The following is a 20,650-nucleotide window of genomic DNA, read 5'->3' on the forward strand; positions in this document are numbered from 1 at the left end:
ATGTTTTACTGCATAATTTAGTGAGTGGGTCTTGACAGGTACTAATGATTTGCTTACGCTTTACATCAAACATATGGGATTTTTTTTAAATTACTGCATACAAAATGTGCCCTCAGTTTGGAAAAATCACATTTTATGGAACAAAATCTTGTTAACATTATACACTGCAAGACTATTTTCTTTGCAGTGCACTTTTGTTCCTTTTTATTACTTCCCACAAACTAGGCCACTTTAGACAACTTTAAAATCTGCTGTAATTTCCTAAAAGTAAGGTCATCCCAATTTTGCAATAAAGTTGTGCCCCATATACAGAAAGACCACTGTTATTTGGTTCGACTATAGCATAAGACCATAAAAACAGATATTCACTTAGTAAGGGACTTGGGAAATTTACATTGAAATAAATTACAGACTTTGTGTTTGTTTATTATTAAAATTAGATATACCTTTCAGCATTACCAACACGGCCCACGAAGACTTATTGAAGAAAGAAACGAACTTGGAGAGGGGCCCCTTTAAAAAAATGTAGAGGCTTTCTCTGCACACCGCAGGACAGCTGAATGGGCTGCGCATTTCCGTACACAGAACGTCGCTAATGTGCGACAGCGGTTTCCAGATATGTGGAGTTGAATTGCAGATGCCCAGTTTAGGTTTCGACTGCTCTGTTACCACGTAGGGGAGGACGAGGAAACCGAAACTTACCGATGCCTAAAGTCAGCTGAATCGAAACAAACAAGGGACATACGCGGATATACCCGGAGAAAGAAGATGGAAGTGAGGACGGGAGCAGTAGTGTGAGCTTTGTGTGCTCTCACCGGGATTTTATTACATTTGCCGAGTCATTAATGATGGCAACTAAAAACTACGTAGCTGAACTAAACGAGTATGCGCAGAGAAATCGCTTGAAGCTGAAGTATGATTACCTTGGCTCTGACGGCCCAGACCATAATAAAGTGTGAGTACATTTGTAGTACCTGAGAGCTTTGAGCATTATAATATATCGACGATAATAGGAGTATTGGGTAAGGTGAGTGTTCGATAGCACGGTAAGTCAAAGCTAATCAGTACAGTTTAAGAAGAGACCTTATGTATCTTATCGGAAAAATGCACAAGTAATGATGGTGACAGCAAATGCAGACTGGTGTAGTCGCAAGCCTTTATTACCTTGCAGTTATATTTTAAATCAATTTTAATCTGTCTTTTAATTACAGGAAATGATAGCTCTTAGGCCCAAAGGCTCTATAATGGCGCTATGCTTTGCCAAATCTTTATTTCTAACTAGTTGAATAGTCAAGTTATTATAAAGAGCCTAGCAAAGCACTGGAAACCCGTTTTAAAACTGCACCTGCTTGTCTGTTGCTGTATATATAGGATGTCTTACTGTATATATATATTGCATATACACGCAATTTACATCTCAAGTTTCATCATAAAGAAATATTGCCTCCCAGAGGTTAAAAGTGGAAGGAGAAAATTCAAGTTATTTCTTGCAACCTAACCCTAAAAGATCATTTCCTCTACAGATTCAGCCAGAAGGCGATCATAGATGGTAAAGACTACCCCAAAGGTGTGGGGAAGACCAAAAAAGATGCGAAGCTTAAAGCAGCTGAAAACGCTCTGAGGTGCCTGCTGGATGGTATATGTCAGGACTTGGTAAGTTTATTTAACTTTAGCATGCTGGAGAAAAATAAGTGGTGCATGTGCCCATGATGTTTGTTTGTTTTTTAACCTTAACAGACAGAAAATGCAGCAGAAGCTTCTACACCAGCTGAGACAGATATCAACTTCATATGCTGGCTCAATGAGTATGGCCAGAGAAACAGGTTGACTATAAAACCTATGGAGACAGCAAGACCTGGACCAAATAATGCTATCCCGTAAGCCTCCTGACTGTTTCTCAATGATAGCTGTTCTGTGATCATGTAAAATAGATTCAATAAATGGCATTTTATGACATTAGGTGGTGTAGCTTCATGGTTGGTGATAAGGAGTACCCAGCAGTCTCTGGGAAAACGGCAAGAGAAGCTAAGGAGGAAGCAGCCAAGCTCGTATATGACATAATAAATGGCAACAAAACTACAGATGTAAGTTATAGTTCAGTCCATGCCATTCTAGCTTGATCATAATCCTAAAACATAAACATTTTAATATAACCACATTAAAATTTTACTTTTTATATTTTCAAGACTGCAGATGAGAATCACAGCAATGGATCAGGTCAACAAAGTGAGGACTTGAGTGAGAATGCTTTTGATCTGTGGTGAGTAATTAACAATGGTGATGTATGGTTTAATCGTGGCATCTGCATCATAATAAAGTTTCTTACTGCTTGTTGTTTACAGTACTACAACAAAAAACCTGACTGTGAACTCTAAAGACCCCAGCTTAATGGAGACAAATTACATAGGACTTGTCAATGACTACTGTCAGAGAGAAAACTGCTCCTATAAATTTGTTGATGAGGAAATATGTGGCACACCTGATAAACGTCAGTGAGTATGCCCGACGTACTGGACTCACACTGCAGACACTGGATGCTCATGACTGATGTTCAGCAAACTGTTAATGCACTGTTCAACTTCTTTGCATCTCAGATTTTTCTACAAATTACTGATTAACAACAAGCAATATCCTGTGGGGAAGGGTAAGAGTATCAAGGAAGCCAGACAAAGTGCAGCACGACAGGCCTGGTTTGTTCTTCAGGAGCAGTCAAGCAAGGTGCTTATATTTTTATCTTTACTTTGTCTCATCAGATATAGTTGATTAAAGGTTCCAACAGACAATCTGTTCTTTAAAAGTAATTAAAAATAAGTTTGTGTGGTCAGGACCAGCTTGGAGGGATAAACTTACTGACATTACTAGATGTGGTTGTATGCCCTAGTTCTTAAAGAGTATACAGCTGATCAGAGCAAATTTTATCCTTTTAATCGATGTATGCTTTTTATTCTTTAAGGAGGATGCCAAAGACAAGAACGTGGGAAATGGCCAGAACGAGATGCCAACTGTATCACGGTATTTAAAGAAGGAAAAAGAAACAGTATTAAGAAACTGCTACTCAATTTAACTCATCTTTTGTTGTGTTATGTGCTGAGAGAAAGGTTTAAATCTCTAATCTAAAATTTAGACTATGGTCTTAAATCTCCCTCGCTGCTCCATGATAGACAGAATCAAGCATTCTGAGGATGCATCTATATACTGTAAATCAAATCCCCATAATCAAGTACAGACATAAAGGTGAAAACAACAAGTCTATTTCTTGCCTCAAAAGATTAATAGGACCTTATTTAAAGTAAAAACTGAGTTTCAAATTCAATGTTTTCACCAGTTGCTGAATATAAGGTGTAAAAGAGTCATCAATTGTAATTCCTAAGTATTTATATTGAGATACTTACTCAGTCTCAGAGCACTGAACTCTGTACAGTTCTTGCTGTAGTGATATTATAACCCAGATTGTTTATATATAAAATGAATAACAGTAGCACTTGAACCTTCCATCAGTTCTTTTGTTACATTAAGTGAGGTAGCAAGTGATTTATTCTATCCTTACACACTGATAGTTGCAAGATAAATAACTTTGAAACCATTTAACAGTTTTTTCTAACAACCCTGCACTGACAAGTCTTTACTTTAAAATTTCATAATTTCAAATACCTCATTTAGATCAATAAAAAAAGCTTCACAATGTTGCCTGTTATGTACCAAAAAAGAAAAGTTTCAAATTAGCTGGACCTCTTGATTTCCTAGAACCTAAAAGTTTGAGTGTTTTGTGGACATCAGATGCTCGTTAAGGGAACCAAACATGTCAGCCTTGCCATAAATTTGATGTTAGTCTTTGTCTCTATGTGGGTGAAGCTCTAGACCAGTCCTCCAAAATTTAAAAGGGTTATTGATATTATTTTAAATCTCCATTAGACAATGATCTGCTTTGGCTATTATTTTTTGTTTTTCAAGTTAACAGATCATGCAGGGAAATTAATTAAATTCAAGTCAGTGCCGTTTAAAAAAATCCAGTTGATTTTTTTCAATGCTTTTGTTTTAAAACCACCAAAACAAAGGGAAAGAAGAAAATGAAAGTCTAATCTTAACTTGAATCCATAACAAAGGCCATTCGAGATAAACACTCATTCAAACCAGTTTGTAACTTGTTTTATTCATACAAAACTTTATGAATCTACAAAGAAAAATACATTTGAAGAAAAGGGAAAAAACATATCAGCAAATAGCTAGTGGCGTTGCTCTCAGTAAGATTATGTATATAATTAGTACCTCATCAAAAGAACAAATAGAAGAAGAAGTAACAGAGCTCAGCTGATACCTGTAAATCTTAGCCTAATCACAGATGTTATCAGTATCTGTAGTTTTTCAAAAAACAAATTGGCCAATGAGAGTCAAATATCAGTTGGGCTCCAACATATCTGTCGTGAACATCTGCTTAGAAAATCTCTTGCGAGGTTATCAGTACCTCTCCCTGCCTTTTGTCCATTTTCATTTGCGATTCATTGACTGGGGTTCATTTGCAACTCACAGCAAACTTATAATTAAAGACACTTTACATAGGGATAAAAAACAAACTAATAAATCCTTCCTATGACTGATTATTTATTTTAAGAACTCTTAAACCTAGCTGCAAGGTAAACATAAGGAATAGATTACCATCACAAAGACTGATACAGAGCAACCTAAAGCTGGCTGGCTAAAAGTGCTTTGCTCTCAGATTGACTTGTAGTAGTGAGTAGTTGAAAGGTTGATGTCCACTGGATCACAGTTTAAAGCATATATTTCTACTTGTGATGAGGACTCAGGACAAAACGCTTATTTTCCACAGTAAAACTGTCTCATGAAAAAGAAAAGCAAAAGACAGTTTTTTTAACCCCATCTTTGCACTAAATAGTTCACTGAAAAGCTTTTATAATGCTATGATTATAATATAACTTGGATTAAAATAATTCAATCAGTGAAAGATTTTAAAGATTTTTCTGGACACTTTCAACAATTTTAAAGAGATTTAGAGAGTTGCAGTCAGTTCCAGTTGAAGTCCCTCATGAGAAATATTTCCTTAAGACTGAATTTAGATTAGCACTTCATTAAAGAGGTTAGCACACCGTTGACAGCTGAGGGTGTTTTATACTAATCAACAACTAATGTAGATTGTTTTTAAACTATCAAAACCTGAAACTCTCAGAGAGAAGCAAATTTACATAGAATTTGTGTTTGACAAATATCGCAATCTCTATTGATAACACTATTGGTAATAGATTGGTTTAACAAGGTTTCAGATTAAACATTAACATTTGCAACAGTAGAATGTGTCCACATATGAAGCACACTTATTATAACATAAGCTATGTACATTCAAGTGAATAAAGCATAGACCTTATCTAGATTTCAAATCCAGAGGAGTGTTAAACCTTTCACTAAAATTGGGGCCAGTTTAACATTCCCAGAAATAACAAGTAACAGAGCAGTTGAGCACTTCTGCTTAAAAGATTTTCTAGGACATTATTTTTTATTATTTAAATCTATGATAAAATCATGGCGTCTGTGTGAAAGAAAAGTAAAATTCTCCTGAAGGACCATGACACAAATCATACGGGTCAAGTCCACAGAGGAGAAGAGTATGGGGATAGGTAATAGAATAGACCTTTATTATCCCACGGATGAGAAATTTGGGTGTTACACAGCTTTTATAGCAGGGGGAAATGTAAAATATAAAAGGAAGACACAAAGTGGTCCTATATACATAATCAACTGAAGATCGTATATAATGTACAGAAATATGTATAGAAAAAAAATGTACAGAGAAATGTATAAAATGTACAGAGATATGTATAAAATGTGCAGTGAACAAACAAGCTGATGAGTAAGATAATCAAAAGGATGTTAAACTGTGTTATAGAGTCTGACAGCTGCTGGTAAGAATGACCTGCGCTAGCACTCATTCCTACACTGTGGGTGTAAAAGTCTACTGCTGAATGACTCAATGGTCTGAGTCCCATTAGCTGTACATGATCCATTTCATACAGTATTACAATTTAAGAGCACTGAAAAGGAGTCTTAGCCTTTGTGATGGCGTTAACTACAGATCCACAAAATTAGCAAACGCAGGACAGAAAGGAGCAATATCATTTATGTATTCTTTCGTGTCGGGTTTGGGCCCATCAGGCATTTTGCCAGTCCAATTCCAGAAGGTGAGGAGGCATCATGGCCAAAAAGTCACAGTTGCACAGACCCCTGTGGTCATTTATGCAAGTCCACCTTTTTTGTATGAGAAAGGAGGATTTATCCTTCCTTTAGAAGGAAAAATCCGGAATTGGAAACAGTTGTTTCTTATGGAGCTACAGCTTGACATAGCTTGATGTCAACTTGGAGAACCTTTTAGCTTCAGCAGCAATCTAATGACCAAAGTCTAATTATCAGTTCAATGCAGGATTTTTAATTATTAGTCAAGGGTAAGTGTCAAGTAACCGTGCCGTGCAGAAAAACCTGCCAAAATCATTGGTAGTTTTCAGTAACACCTCAGTCACTCAGTCAACACACACACAGACGTGCTGCCATCTAGGATTTTGATTTCTTAAGTTTATAAGAGCTTTCTGTATTTGATCATTACATTACATTTTTGCATAAATGTGTTGTTGCTGTCCACAGGTTTATTTCAGAATTTGAACCCTTGGAGCATCTTGGTAAGGGGGCCTTTGGTTCTGTTTACAAAGTAAGAGATAAACAGTTGAAGAAAGAATATGCTGTGAAGATCGGCTGCTATAAAGAGTTAAGTATGCCACGGTAGGATTCCAGCATTCAGTGTTATATGTTCGGTACTTGTGCACTTTCTGTACTGACACTTTTCTTATTGTGTTTCAGAAAATCTCTTCGAGAGGTGAGAACATTATCAGACCTCTTCCACCGTAACATTGTTAGATATTACACGTTTTGGATGCAGGATACTGGATACGAGTGGGACCTTAGAGACAGTTATGGCAGTTACGCCTCTTCACAGTGAGTCCTGTGGACCTACTTTTATATATTAACTTTTTGTTAAAAGGTTAAAGTTAAATATTTACATCACTTTTTCCTTTTTTTTTCACATTTTTAGCACTGCAGAAAACCCCGAGACAAAGTTCCTCTATATTCAGATGGAGTTATGTGCCAAAAACACACTGAGAGACTGGATTGATGAGAAGAATAAAGAGAGTGTGCAAGACTCCAAGCGAAGAGAAGAAAGTCTGAGAATTGCTCATGAAATAGTTTGTGGAGTCGAGTATATTCACTCCAAGAACCACATCCACAGAGACCTTAAGGTGAGACAATGCAGACAATTTCAAGACAAAATAAAATTGTTCAACTGAAATTGGACAGTACGTATAACATCAGGTGTCTAACCCCTTAATGTGTCCTCAGGTTTACTATGACAAGGGTCTTTAGGTGCCCTGAGACATAACAGACTTTTGTTGACTATTTTTAAATCTGCTTTTAGGGCATTCATGAAACTATCAAACAACAGATTGTGCAACATCATTGCTGATTTTTTGGTCCCTAGAAATGATCAAATAAATAAACATAAATATACCTTTTTGATAATTTTGCTCAAACATACCTCATGTTCTTCTTTTGAATGCAAAGCCTGCAAACATCATGTTTGGAGTGGAAGGAGAAGTGAAGATTGGAGACTTTGGTCTGGTCACCAGTGATGATGATGATGAAGAGAGAACAGTGTGCAAAGGAACTCCATCTTACATGGCTCCTGAACAAGTGAGATGATCTATACTGACAATAATGTTTACTTCTTGTGTTTCATTGGTTAATAAATAGGATTTTAAAATCGGCCTAAGTACTACATGTGACACTTAACAAAGCTCAGTCTCACCTCTCTTTAGCGGTGAGAGCTGTAAAATCATCAGCTTTTGTTCCCGCAGAATTTTATTTGACCCTCAAATTTAAACAATAAAACTGAAAGACAAAAAGATTTGTTAAATTCAAGCATAACTGTAACATTTAGCACAATGATTGAGAAAAATATGACATCAGATACATTTGTCCTTTGACTGTTTGTCTATCACAGAGGAGTGAGAGGAAGTACGACAGAAAAGTGGACATGTTTGCTTTGGGGCTGATATTCTTTGAACTCCTTTGGAAACTTTCTACTTACTCTGAAAGAGCAAAGGTGAGATTCACTGCAGTCATTTTAACCATTGTGCATATGCATGGAGCTATTATATATAAATAACTAGGCATCTGTAGCTGGTTTCTTCTGGCAGAGCTTTTTTGTGTGTTTTAAATATTTTCATTCTTCAAACAAGTGTAACTGGAATGATTGATATATAAACTAATGCCCTCTTTGTTCTTTAATCACTTCATTAACACCAGATTTGGCCTGACGTCAGAAGGCAGAGGTTCCCCGAAGAGTTTTCATTGACTTTTACTAAAGAGGTAAAATACCATATTCATACTGTGCTTAAATGTCCGCACGATGGTCATCAGCAGAGTAGTGATAAAACTTACATTAGATTCATTAGGCGCTAAGCCATTGCGGGGGGGGGGGGGGGGGGGGGGGGGGGGGGGGGGGGGTTGCACCAGTATCCCACATTCTTGATTTTTAGTTCACAAACACTTCTTATAATGAAATGTTGGCGATATTAGCTCTTTATACAGTAAAGTTACAGTGGGATACAAATATTATCATGCTGATCCTGCCACAATTTGTTTCCCCGGTTCAAATCATGGACTAACAGTATCCCACAGTTGTTTATGGTTTTAAACCCATTTTGCACAGAGAGACATGTTTTTTGAAAAATGTAATGATAGCAGTGTTGAATATTCAAAACAACAACCCAATTACACGTAAAATAATTACACATACACCGTGTTTTTTCTTGTTTTCAAACAGAAGCAAATTATTAACTCATTGCTGTCTGAGAAACCAAAAGACCGACCTGATGCCAGTGCCGTGAAGGCAGAGCTTGAAGAGTGGACTCGGATATTCAACTCACACAAAGCATCTTGCCAGGAAAATCAAACTGTCTGATAGTCACAAGAGAAAGGTTACAAAAGTCACAGGAGCCTTCGCAAATCTGTCTTGTTGCATCTGCTTAATGAAATGATTTGATGTACTGTGTAATATTATGTAACTGTTAACATGCAAAGTTAATATATGGAAGATGTCACATCATGAATCCCGGCTATTTCAGGGAAGTTTGTATTGGATTTGGAAATGAAATGTGAAATCAGGATTTTAAAATCGAACTATTCAAATCAGTTTCCCGGTTTAGGTCGTGACTTTGTAACTGTTGTTAACCTGCTGCTGTCCTGAGGAGGAGGAACTGTGATGCTACATGTACTTCTGGTGGATTCATGTTGAATGTCAGAGATAAAAAAGCACACTCCATGTGGCTCAATTTCAGAAACCTTCCTAAATGTTTTCACTCATTTTTAACAATTTTAATCATTTTTGTTGCATTTTTTCTTTTGTTTATTTTAATCTGATTGATTGCAATATCAGTCAGCTACGTGTGACTTGGAACAACATGAGAAAGGTCATTAATACTGTACTAGAGAGGATGAAATAATGAAGGGTGTATAAGAAACTGAACTGGTAAATGTCTCTCATTTAGCTCTGTGACTTTTCTTGCAGAAGCACTTGGTATATAATAATTACCAAAGATTTTCATTTTTGGTATTTAAATAATGAGCAGAGTGGCAGCAAGAATCAACTCAGTCATGCATTTTTGATAACTGGCAATGAGTCACGTAACTACGGAGGAATTTTGATCCATTCTTCATTGCAGTGTTATTTTAATTCAGCCACACTGAAGGGTTTTTGACTATGAACGGCCTGTTTAAGGTTGTACCACAGCATCTCAGTCTGATTTAAGTCTGGACTTTGATTGGACCACTCCAAAACTCACCTTTTGTTATTTTATGAGCATTCAGAGGTGGACTTGCTGGTGTGCTTTGGATGACTGTCCCATTGCACAATCCAGCTTTGAGCTTTGGGGCACGAACTGATGGCCAGACATTCTCCTTCAGGATTGTGATGGCCAAACCCATGGTCACACTCGAAAAGTCAGTAACTCTTATGTATTTATTTTTTCATTTAAAATAACACACTTTAGTTTGCACTAAGATTATTGATTGGTTTAAATACCTTGGTTCTATTTGTAAGCACACACAGTTAGTGTATTCATACCAGTCCATTATTTTTGTTTTATTTGTGACTAATCTGTTTCTTTTACCTGTTTCTTACCTGCCATCATTCCTGGGAGTTGCCAGAAAAAAGATGGTGGCCAGGGTTTAAAGCAGTTAAATACAAAGAGGGGATGGTTGGACCGCACCACCACTTCCTGCTGGAGGGGGAAGAATGTGTATTTTCTTTCATTTAAACAAAATGAAAGTTGTATTTAACTAAATATTTGAGTTTAGGGTTTAGTGGTTTTGATTTTTCTTCTTTGGTGTTTAGTTTATTAACAGACTGGACTGTTTTTGTTGTTTTCGATTGGTTTTTGTTTAGGTACCCCCTGTTGTGTCATAGTGGTCTGATCAGCCATTGTATATACCCTTGTGTGTCATTTCTTGTTTTATGTCCTTTATGTTTGTTTGGGCGGTCATTGAGTTTAAGTTCACAGTTCTTTGCCTGAGTTTAGTTTTGTTTCTTTGACCTCTTTTATGAGCTCAACATCTATTGTTTGTTAATATAATATTTCTGGTTAAATAAATGAAAACCCTCTTTTTCTTATAATTCCTTTGACGACTCCTCGTTTTTCAACTCGGTCCATCACACTGATATAGAGCAAATTCACGGTTCCATCAGTTACAGTAAGTCACCCTGGAGAAGCAAAGCAGCCCCAGACCATCACACAACCATTGGTATGATGATCTTATATAACATTACTCAAACCTTTTAAAGAGTTCACCTTCTGTCTTATCGGCCCACAGAATATTTTCTTGGGGATCATCAAGATGTTTTGTGACAGATGTGAGATGAGCCTTTGTGCTCTTTTTGGTCATCAATGATTTCCTCCTTGAACTCTCCCATGCAGGCCATTTTTGTACAGCCTCAGCCTTATTGTTGATCCATGAACAAGGTCTGTAGTTCTTTAGATATTGTTCTGGGTTCTTTTGTAACCTCCTGGATGAGTCGTCGATGGCTCCTGGAGTAATTTTGGTAAGCCGGCCACTCCTGAGAATATTCACCATTGTTCCAAAGTTTCCCAGTTTGTGTATAATGGCTCTCACTGTAGTTCACTGAAGTCTAAGAGCCTTAGAAAGTGCTTTGTAACGGTTTCCAGACTGATAGATGTCAGTGACTTTGGTTCTCAGCTGTTTCTTTGCCCGTTTCTATAGAAGTGATTTTTTTTTTATTCAAAAGTTTAGGGGGCAAGCACCTTTTCACAAAGAGCCATGTAGGTTTAGATAACTTTTTTCCTCTTAAAATGTGAAATCATTCAAGAACTGCATTTTATATTTTCATCAGGTCAGCTTTAATGTAAATTTGTTTGATGATCTTAAATATTTAGTTGTGACAAATATTCAAAACACTGAGAAGTCAGGAAAGGGGCACATACTTTTTCACAGCACTTTATATTTACTCTGGTCAGCAGACAGTAATGGAAGAAACCTTGAAGACATTTGTTATGGAATATCCTTTCCTTTGCCACCCTTATAGCATGATGGCATCACAATTCTATCAATCAAACAGAAAGACTACCATAGGTATTTCATCTAGCTGGCTCCTAAGTGGAAACTAACACCAAAAGTATCAGAGACGTGGGTTTTCTTTAAAATGACTTAACAGTCCTGCCACTTAATGGGAATTAGGGAATTGGTTTTAGATCCATTCATAGTGGCTTATTTTGTCCCAACAGGATCGATATTTATTATGTAATGGGGAAGGCTTTAGGACCCAGGGGACTCAAGGGAGGGTATAAAAGAGGAAGTAGCAGCAGGTGCTCTTTTTCTCTCCTTTGCACTGATGAGTGGCTGTGAACAGTTGTGATTGGGAAAGGCAATGAGCCTGAGACGATTGAGTAGCCATTCACACACTGTGGTTATGTCCCAACAGCAGAGACTTAAGTGGTGATTTTAGAAGACCCTAAGCCAGTGTGCATCAAACATAGAAGTCAGCTGGAGGACGGGCTGCACATGTGATTGTGTCACTGTTTTTTCCTCCTCCTCCTCCTTTTTGTTGCGTTTTCCTCCCGAGTTGGTTTTAGAGTAGGGTCACATTTTAAAACTGATTTTTATTATTATTATTATTATTATTATTATTATTATTTTGGGTTTGCTTTTATGTCTACTACACTGGTGCAATATTAATCAGGCAATGCGCAGTCCCTGAGCTCTTACCTAGAGAGATTAGGCCTTGCATTGGTGCACATTGTGAGTGGATTTGCTGTGATTAAGCTTGAAGTGCTACCAATTATTGCCCGAACAAAACACTCAGTGCTTGCGATAAGTGTTCCGGTGGGCTCGTATTTATTTGGTGTGGACTTGTTTTGTTTTGTTTTTTTGTTGTTGTTTTTTAAAGCAACGAGCACCTGGGACCGCCGGGGGAGAGCTAGCCTCAGGTGATAGTTACATGTCTGGCAGGTTGCACCAATGAGAGTATATTGTTGGTCGTTAGTGACCTTTTTATTGTGATGTTTTAGGTCTATTGCAAACCCTTTGTATTTTCTTTTAAAATAATGAACTTTAATGTACAGTGGCTTGCAAAAGTATTCGGCCCCCTTGAACTTTTCCACATTTTGTCACATTACAGCCACAAACATGAATCAATTTCATTGGAATTCCACGTGAAAGACCAATACAAAGTGGTGTACACGTGAGAAGTGGAACGAAAATCATACATGATTCCAAACATTTTTTAACACTCAAATAACTGAAAAGTGGGGTGTGCGTAATTATTCAGCCCCCTGAGTCAATACTTTGTAGAACCACCTTTTGCTGCAATTACAGCTGCCAGTCTTTTAGGGTATGTCTCTACAAGCTTTGCACATCTATAGACTGAAATTCTTGCCCATTCTTCTTTGCGAAACAGCTCCAGCTCAGTCAGATTAGATGGACAGCGTTTGTGAACAGCAGTTTTCAGATCTTGCCACAGATTCTTGATTGGATTTAGACACCAGACAGGTCAGGGATAAAGTTATTGAGAAATTTAAAGCAGGCTAGGCTACAAAACGATTTCCCAAGCCTTGAACATCCCACAGAGCACTGTTCAAGTGATCATTCAGAAATGGAAGGAGTATGGCACAACTGTAAACCTACCAAGACAAGGCCGTCCACCTAAACTCACAGGCCGAACAAGGAGAGCGCTGATCAGAAATGCAGCCAAGAGGCCCATGGTGACTCCGGACGAGCTGCAGAGATCTACAGCTCAGGTGGGGGAATCTGTCCATAGGACAACTATTAGTCGTGCACTGCACAAAGTTGGCCTTTATGGAAGAGTGGCAAGAAGAAAGCCATTGTTAACAGAAAACCATAAGAAGTCCTGTTTGCAGTTTGCCACAAGCCACGTGGGGGACACAGCAAACATGTGGAAGAAGGTGCTCTGGTCAGATGAGACCAAAATGGAACTTCTTGGCCAAAATGCAAAACGCTATGTGTGGCGGAAACTAACACTGCACATCACTCTGAACACACCATCCCCACTGTCAAATATGGTGGTGGCAGCATCATGCTCTGGGGGTGCTTCTCTTCAGCAGGGACAGGGAAGCTGGTCAGAGTTGATGAGAAGATGGATGGAGACAAATACAGGGCAATCTTGGAAGAAAACCTCTTAGAGTCTGCAAAAGACTTGAGACTGGGGCGGAGGTTCACCTTCCAGCAGGACAACGACCCTAAACATAAAGCCAGGGCAACAATGGAATGGTTTAAAACAAAACATATCCATGTGTTAGAATGGCCCAGTCAAAGTCCAGATCTAAATCCAATCGAGAATCTGTGGCAAGATCTGAAAACTGCTGTTCACAAACGCTGTCCATCTAATCTGACTGAGCTGGAGCTGTTTTGCAAAGAAGAATGGGCAAAGATTTCAGTCTGTAGATGTGCAAAGCTGGTAGAGACATACCCTAAAAGACTGGCAGCTGGAATTGCAGCAAAAGGTGGTTCTACAAAGTATTGACTCAGGGGGCTGAATAATTACGCACACCCCACTTTGCAGTTATTTATTTGTAAAAAATGTTTGGAATCATGTATGATTTTCGTTCCACTTCTCACGTGTACACCACTTTGTATTGGTCTTTCACGTGGAATTCCAATAAAATTGATTCATGTTTGTGGCTGTAATGTGACAAAATGTGGAAAAGTTCAAGGGGGCCGAATACTTTTGCAAGCCACTGTATCCTGGCTGATATTGACCCTCTTGTCCCGTTTATTCTGGGCTCGCTCCTTTTGCACGAGTAGTTCAGAGGCCCTTAGCGGTTATTCGGTGGTTCCTACTCACTAAAATGATTCAAAATGGTGCATCTTTCCAAAACTATACAGATATCTTTAAACTCTAGCTCACCAACATCCAAGCTCTTGTCTGTTTGCCTTTACTAATATAACTATGTTCATTCAAGTGCTTGAAAGCTGACCTGCATTTCTGTTTAGCTTACTTAACTTACTTTACTTAACTCTTATCATTAACAGTAGCTCAGTCAGATGTCTCAGCTATGTCTGAGACTGACATTAGATAAAATTATGAATGGTCTCCCTACACTAGGGAACTTTAAATATCATTTTTCATCATATATCTTTTTTTTTATCCAATAATGGCAGTGATAATGAGATCCTCTAGGAATAATATTGTTGTTACAGTCCACCAGCACTTAAACAGTTATCGTATTGAACAGTGATCATAAACTGGTTTTTATTCAATAAGAAAATATTTGCTCTTTAAGAACATGTTTGAAAACACTTAGACAATCCATATGACAGTTGAGATCCAAATGAATATTCACAACTGAACAAAATTAAGGCAAACCAGTCATTTCCCTCACATCGATTTTAAGATTTACAGTATAAAAAGCTGTCCAGGTGTATTTAGCAACTCATTATAAGCTTTGGTCAAATTTGAAATGTTCTGGCCTGTCACTGTTTATCCATTATTATTAGCCTTTAATTAAGCATATATGACCAGTATATGGTAACACCACGTAACAGCCTGTTCTGTGAAACAATGACGCAGACAATTCCAGCACAATTCCAAACAAATCTACTTATTTTACCGGTCTATCAGTAACTGTGATCAGCACATGTTTTGGAGAAATCCCCACACAACTAAGGACAGAAAAATAATGAGACAGCAATCTGTGATTGTACTGATTAGTGTGCATCAGAATTCTCCATCTGTTAACTTTCGTGTTGCTCACAATAAATCATTTTTTAAAGTAAAGCATTCTCAGAAAAGACTAATGTAATAACCACACAGGTTTCCAGTTGTTTTAGGACTCTGTCGGCCTCTATTTTGCTTACAGCCCTAAAACTTTGGATGTAGTTCATTGACTTCTAGGTTTTTTGGGAGTTCGTGTCACCAGGCTTGTTATACACAGTGTCGAGCAGAACTTACAAGCTGGCATAGCGTTAGGTTTTCTTTTTAAATAATTAAAAATATTTACATTTCAATGAAAATACTATATGGGGTTCTTTCTTTATAAGTTAATATTTATTATATTTTCTGACAGTAACAGTCAATTTCACGCACATCTTTAAATCATCCTCTGCTGAGCAACCTCTAACCATGAAGAAACTTTCCTGAACACTGCTGTGGAGGTTGTATATTTTATAATACTGACATGATTTTTAGAGTCTCGAGTTTTGGTTAAAGTAAACCTGCAAGCCTCCTGTTGTTTTTGAAATATTCACAACAGAAGCGTCGGCGAGATTAAAAAAGGAAGAGAAAAAATTCATCTGTCATGAAAATTGTTAAGAAATACATAACCTGAAATGTATGAATCTGTTTGTTTGTTTTTAGCTTTTCTTTTTACAGTATAAATATATTCTTTATGGTGGCGAAGTGAGTGAGTAACGTAGTGTGTGACGTCACTTGGTACAGCAAATAACGTTATTTGTTGAAAGTAGAAAAAACTAGAGGACAGATGGAGTCAGAGCTGAACATTTCTGCGTGTTTCATTTCTTCTCTAAAGCAGAGGAAGGTTTTTATTGAGATATGTTAATTATCTTACAGCTCAGTGTCCCGCTGTCTCTCTCTGCTGATAAGAGTAAATGGAACTCACCGTCTCTGTCTCTCACTTTCTCTCATCTACATGCCAGTAATCATTCAGTAAGATATTTATATATTATTTATATATCTATATTATATTTATTTGATGCCACTTTGGATTCCAGTGTTTAAGTTATTGTATAGTCTATATTAGTCGTAGCAATTCACCGCAAAAATAACAATGATGAGAGAGAGGGTATTGTTTTCTTTTACACATGTGCGTGTAATAAATTGAAGTATAGTATCACAGTCATATTCTAACATATCATAGTAGTATCATAAGCATTAATTCAGTAATTAAAAGTCCCAGTCCAAATGACTCTGGTGAATAAAAAATGGGAATCCTTGCGCCTGACAATGTCTAGAAGCAGCAGGTACGCCACCTGTCGAAACTGGGTTACCAAAACCTCGTTTAGTCGTTGTCACGTGATCTGAGTGCTTTGAACCCGGTGTTCTGACACCTGCTTCGTAATATCTGCACTTTGGAAGCTCTATTGAAGCGTCTTTTTCGTCTGTTTCGAGCTTCCTATCCCTATTGCAAGCATTTTATTTTTACGTTCTCTTTTCGATGATGGAAACTAAAAACTACATCGCTGAACTACACGATCATGCACTGTTTGAATGTGCAGTATGAGGACTTTGGCTCTTACGGCGCAGACCATATTAAAACGTGAGTTAAAAATGTCTCTGGTTAAAATGTTCTGATTTTTTAACATTATGACCCCCGAGTATAAGAGTAATATCGTGTTCCTGGAGATGTGGACCTTTGTTTTGTTTTGTTTTGTCTTTACTGCAATGTCAGATCATGGAGCCAATAGTTCCCGTGCTAACTGAGCCATTAATATATGATAGCTTAAAGGTTTTGTTTTCAGTTTTTAAAAGGGTAAGGTTGTAGTGGACCGCACGACCAGGTGGCCACAAGGTGTTTAAAAGAAGATGACTGACTTGAATAAAACACAAACTTTATCATGATTTGAGAAAGGAACTATTTATTCAAATCAGCCTCTTTGTGTAGGTAATTTGTAACTGTTGACCACTGCCTTCTTGAACGAGGCGGAGCATTATGCTGAATGACTATGCCATATGTGAGAGAATCTTGAAAACGTCCTTAACCTTTTGACTTGATTCACACTCGAGCTACAACAGGATCTTTATTTTTTTTCAAAATGATGACTCTTTCCAAAACTATAAAGACATCTCTAAACTTTAGCTCACCAACATGCAAGCTCTTGTCTGTTTGCCTTTTTACTAATAAAACTACGTTCATTAGAGCGCTTGAAAGCTGACTTGAATTTCTGTTTAGCTTACTTAACTTACTTTAACTCTTATTATTAACAGTAGCTCAGTCAGATGTCTCAGCTATGGCTGTGAGAGAGCCATCACATATCAGTAAAGACTGACATTAGATAAACTTATGAATGTCTATACTTGGGAACTTTAAATATCATTGAGTTTTGATCTGTTTTTAATCCAGTAATGGCAGTGATAATGAGATCCTCTATGAAAAATGTTGTTGTAACAGTCTATCAGCACTTAAACAGTTATTGTACTGAAAATGAAATGATCATAAAGTCTTGTCCTGCGTGCATTATTTTTAGTTTTGCTTCCGCTGTTTTGTTAGTTAGATTTAGTTCACCTGTGTTCCAGCTCCCGGATTGCCTCGTGTATGTATTTAAGTCCTCAGTTTCACTCTGTTCTTTGTCATATGGTGTGCATTTGTCTGTTTCTCTGCCAATTAGCTTGTTCCTGCCATGTTTGGTTATTTTGTTAATTTAGTTTGTTTCCAGAAATAAAGCTGCTTTTTCAGTTTAACTTCCGCCTGCCAAGTCCTGCATTTGGGTTCTGTCTCTACTTGTCACACAATATCCCGATGACAGTTTCTATATGTGGTTGTCTTTCACAGCTTACATGCAGTTAGGTCCATATATATTTGGACACTTATGCAAGTTTTTTTTGTTTTGTTTTTTACCTGTTTACTGAAACATATTTCAATTATAGTTATAATTCTCAGCTTTCATGTATCCACATTTAAATTGGATATTCAGATTGGAGAGTGCAGGAGTTTCAGCTCCTTAACATGTGCTACCCTCTTTTTAAAGGGACCAAGCGTAATTGGACAATTGACTCAAAGGCTAATTCGTGTGCAAAGAGTTACCTCTAGGTCTGGTGCTAGCATATGGAAGATTTAGCTGTGAACAGATAACATCCGGTCAAAGGATGTGAAACAAGCCATCCTTAATCTGCGAACAGTAACAGAAAAAAAAAAACTATCAGAGAGATTGCTATAATAATATGAGTGGTAAACTCTGCAGTTTGGTACATACTGAGAAAGAAAGAACGACAGCACTGGTGAACTCAGCAACGCAAAAAGACTTGGATGTCCATGGAAGACCAAAGTGGTGGATGATCGCAGAATCATTTCCATGGTGATGAAAAACCCCGTCACAACAGTCAACCAAGTGAACAACACTCTCCAGGGGGTAGGTGCATCGATATCCAAGTCTACCATAAAGAGAAGACTGCATGAAAGTAAATACAGAGGGTTGACTGCAAGGTGCAACTCATAAGCGTCAAGAATAGAAAGGCTAGATTGGACTTTGAAAGAAAAAAAAAACATCTAAAAAAGATAGCACAGTACAGTTCTGTGAAAACATTCTTTGGACAAATGAAACCAAGATCAATCTCAGCAAAGGCGTGGAACACTTCATGATCCAAAGCATACACCATTATCTGTAAAACACGGGGGAAACATTGTTATGGCTTTGGCATGCTCAGTTAACCCAACTGAGCATGCATGTAACTTGTTGAAGCCTAAACTTCGGACAGAAAGACCCACAAACAAACAGCAACTGAAAGCCGCTGCAGTAAAGACATGGCAGAGCATTAAAATGAGGAAAACCAGCATCCGGTGATGTCCATGAGTTCAGGCTTTCATTGCCAGCAAAGGCTTTTCAAACAAGTTTTAGAAACAAAAAATGTTATTTTCTATGATTCAATTTGTCCAATTACTTTTGAGCCCCTGAAATGAAGGGATTGCGTTAAAATGCTTTAGTTCTTCACATTTTTATGCAATCATTTTTTCAGCCCACTGAATTAAAGTGAAAGCATGCGCTTCAACTGCATCTTAATGTTATTTCATTTAAATTTCATTGTGGTAATGTACAGAACCAAAACTAGAAAAAAATTTCTCTGTCCAAATATTTATGGACATAGCAGAGATGTTCACCCCATATACAGTTGTATATAAACATGTAGATTGGAGCCAGAATGCAGAACGAATTTGATGATAAAAATTTGATCTACTGTGCAGAATTTATATAACTTTTATTTATTCTGGATTTTTACTGGATATTTTGTGTTGCACCATTAAAATGAACTGAACAAACTTACAAATTCAGTAGGGGACCATATAATAATTTCCCCCACTGTCGGCCTCAGTGCAACAGTGTGCTGTGACTATCTTGTGTGACAGAGTTCTTCCATTTGTTTTACAGATTTACTACCAGAGTTGTGCTGAATGGTAAAGCATATCCTGAGGGTGTTGGAAAAAACAAGAAGGAAGCCAAGCGAAACGCTGCTAAAAATGCCTTGGCGACCTTGTTGGAGGAACCAGCTGATACTGTAAGATAATTGCACCACTCTAGTCACTCACTGTATGCATGGATATTTGTTTTAATCTGCTGTGTGTTTGTTGGTTACAAATAGACAGAAAATGCTGCAGAGGTTTCTAATACATCAGTTCACCAGAGAAGTGTCAGTAACATCAACTACATCTGCTGGCTCCATGAGTATGGTCAAAGGAATGGGGTGAATGTAAAGCCTGTAGAGATTACCAGACTTGGTCCAAACAATGAAAATGAGTAAGTCTAAATGATTCATCTAGTTTCATTTGTAGTTGTAAATTATCTATTTGAAATTTACTAAATGTGTTTCTTTTACAATGTTAGATGGTGTATATTTATTGTTGGTGACAAGGAGTACCCGGCAGCCTCCGGGAAAACAAGAAAGGAAGCTAAGGAGAAGGCAGCCAAGCTTGTGTTTAACAGAATATCTGGCAGTAAAACTACAGATGTAAGTTATAGTTCAGTCCATCCCATTCATCCATCCGTCATAAGCCTAAAACACACTCAGCAGGCAATGGGTCTCCTCTGTTAACCACCTTAAAATTTTCAAGACTGCAGATGAGAATCACAGCGATGGATCTGGTCAACAAAGTGAGGACTTGAATGAGAATGTCTTTGGTCTGTGGTGAGTAACTCACAATCATGACGTATTGTTTAATTGTGACATGTCCATGATTGTAAACGGCTTCTTGTTTACAGTAATACAACTAAAGCGTTATGCTTTATGGAGACAAATTACATAGGACTTGTCAATGAATATTGTCAGAGAGAAAACTGCTCCTATACGCTTATTGAAGAGAGGAGATGTGGTCCACCTGAACAGTGAGTATGCTCA

General features: G+C 37.6%; 1 protein-coding gene and 1 pseudogene across 1 annotated transcript; both read left to right on the forward strand.

The window, feature by feature from the left end:
* The first annotated feature begins 589 nt into the window (after positions 1-589).
* Positions 590-10,711, forward strand: LOC134639589 (interferon-induced, double-stranded RNA-activated protein kinase-like). The gene is made up of 15 exons (XM_063490845.1): positions 590-955; positions 1,524-1,653; positions 1,738-1,877; positions 1,961-2,084; positions 2,187-2,260; positions 2,343-2,492; positions 2,595-2,718; positions 2,954-3,012; positions 6,646-6,765; positions 6,859-6,993; positions 7,091-7,295; positions 7,618-7,746; positions 8,057-8,158; positions 8,362-8,424; positions 8,882-10,711. The coding sequence occupies exons 1-15, from the start codon at positions 846-848 to the stop codon at positions 9,017-9,019; spliced, it is 1,803 nt and encodes a 600-aa protein (XP_063346915.1). The 5' UTR covers positions 590-845; the 3' UTR covers positions 9,020-10,711.
* Positions 10,712-16,763: 6,052 nt separating this feature from the next.
* LOC134640434 (uncharacterized) overlaps positions 16,764-20,650 on the forward strand; it is a 35,175-nt pseudogene continuing 31,288 nt past the window's right edge.

This window comes from Pelmatolapia mariae, linkage group LG13, assembly GCF_036321145.2.
Source record: "Pelmatolapia mariae isolate MD_Pm_ZW linkage group LG13, Pm_UMD_F_2, whole genome shotgun sequence".
Classification (NCBI taxonomy): Eukaryota; Metazoa; Chordata; class Actinopteri; order Cichliformes; family Cichlidae; genus Pelmatolapia; species Pelmatolapia mariae.

Excerpts from the sequence above, each read along its gene's own strand:
- LOC134639589 (XM_063490845.1), top strand. The coding sequence starts at position 846 with ATGATGGCAACTAAAAACTACGTAGCTGAACTAAACGAGTATGCGCAG. Across the intron at positions 2,719-2,953 it reads TTCAGGAGCAGTCAAGCAAG|GAGGATGCCAAAGACAAGAA; the intron begins GTGCTTATATTT and ends TTATTCTTTAAG. Across the intron at positions 8,159-8,361 it reads CTTACTCTGAAAGAGCAAAG|ATTTGGCCTGACGTCAGAAG; the intron begins GTGAGATTCACT and ends CATTAACACCAG.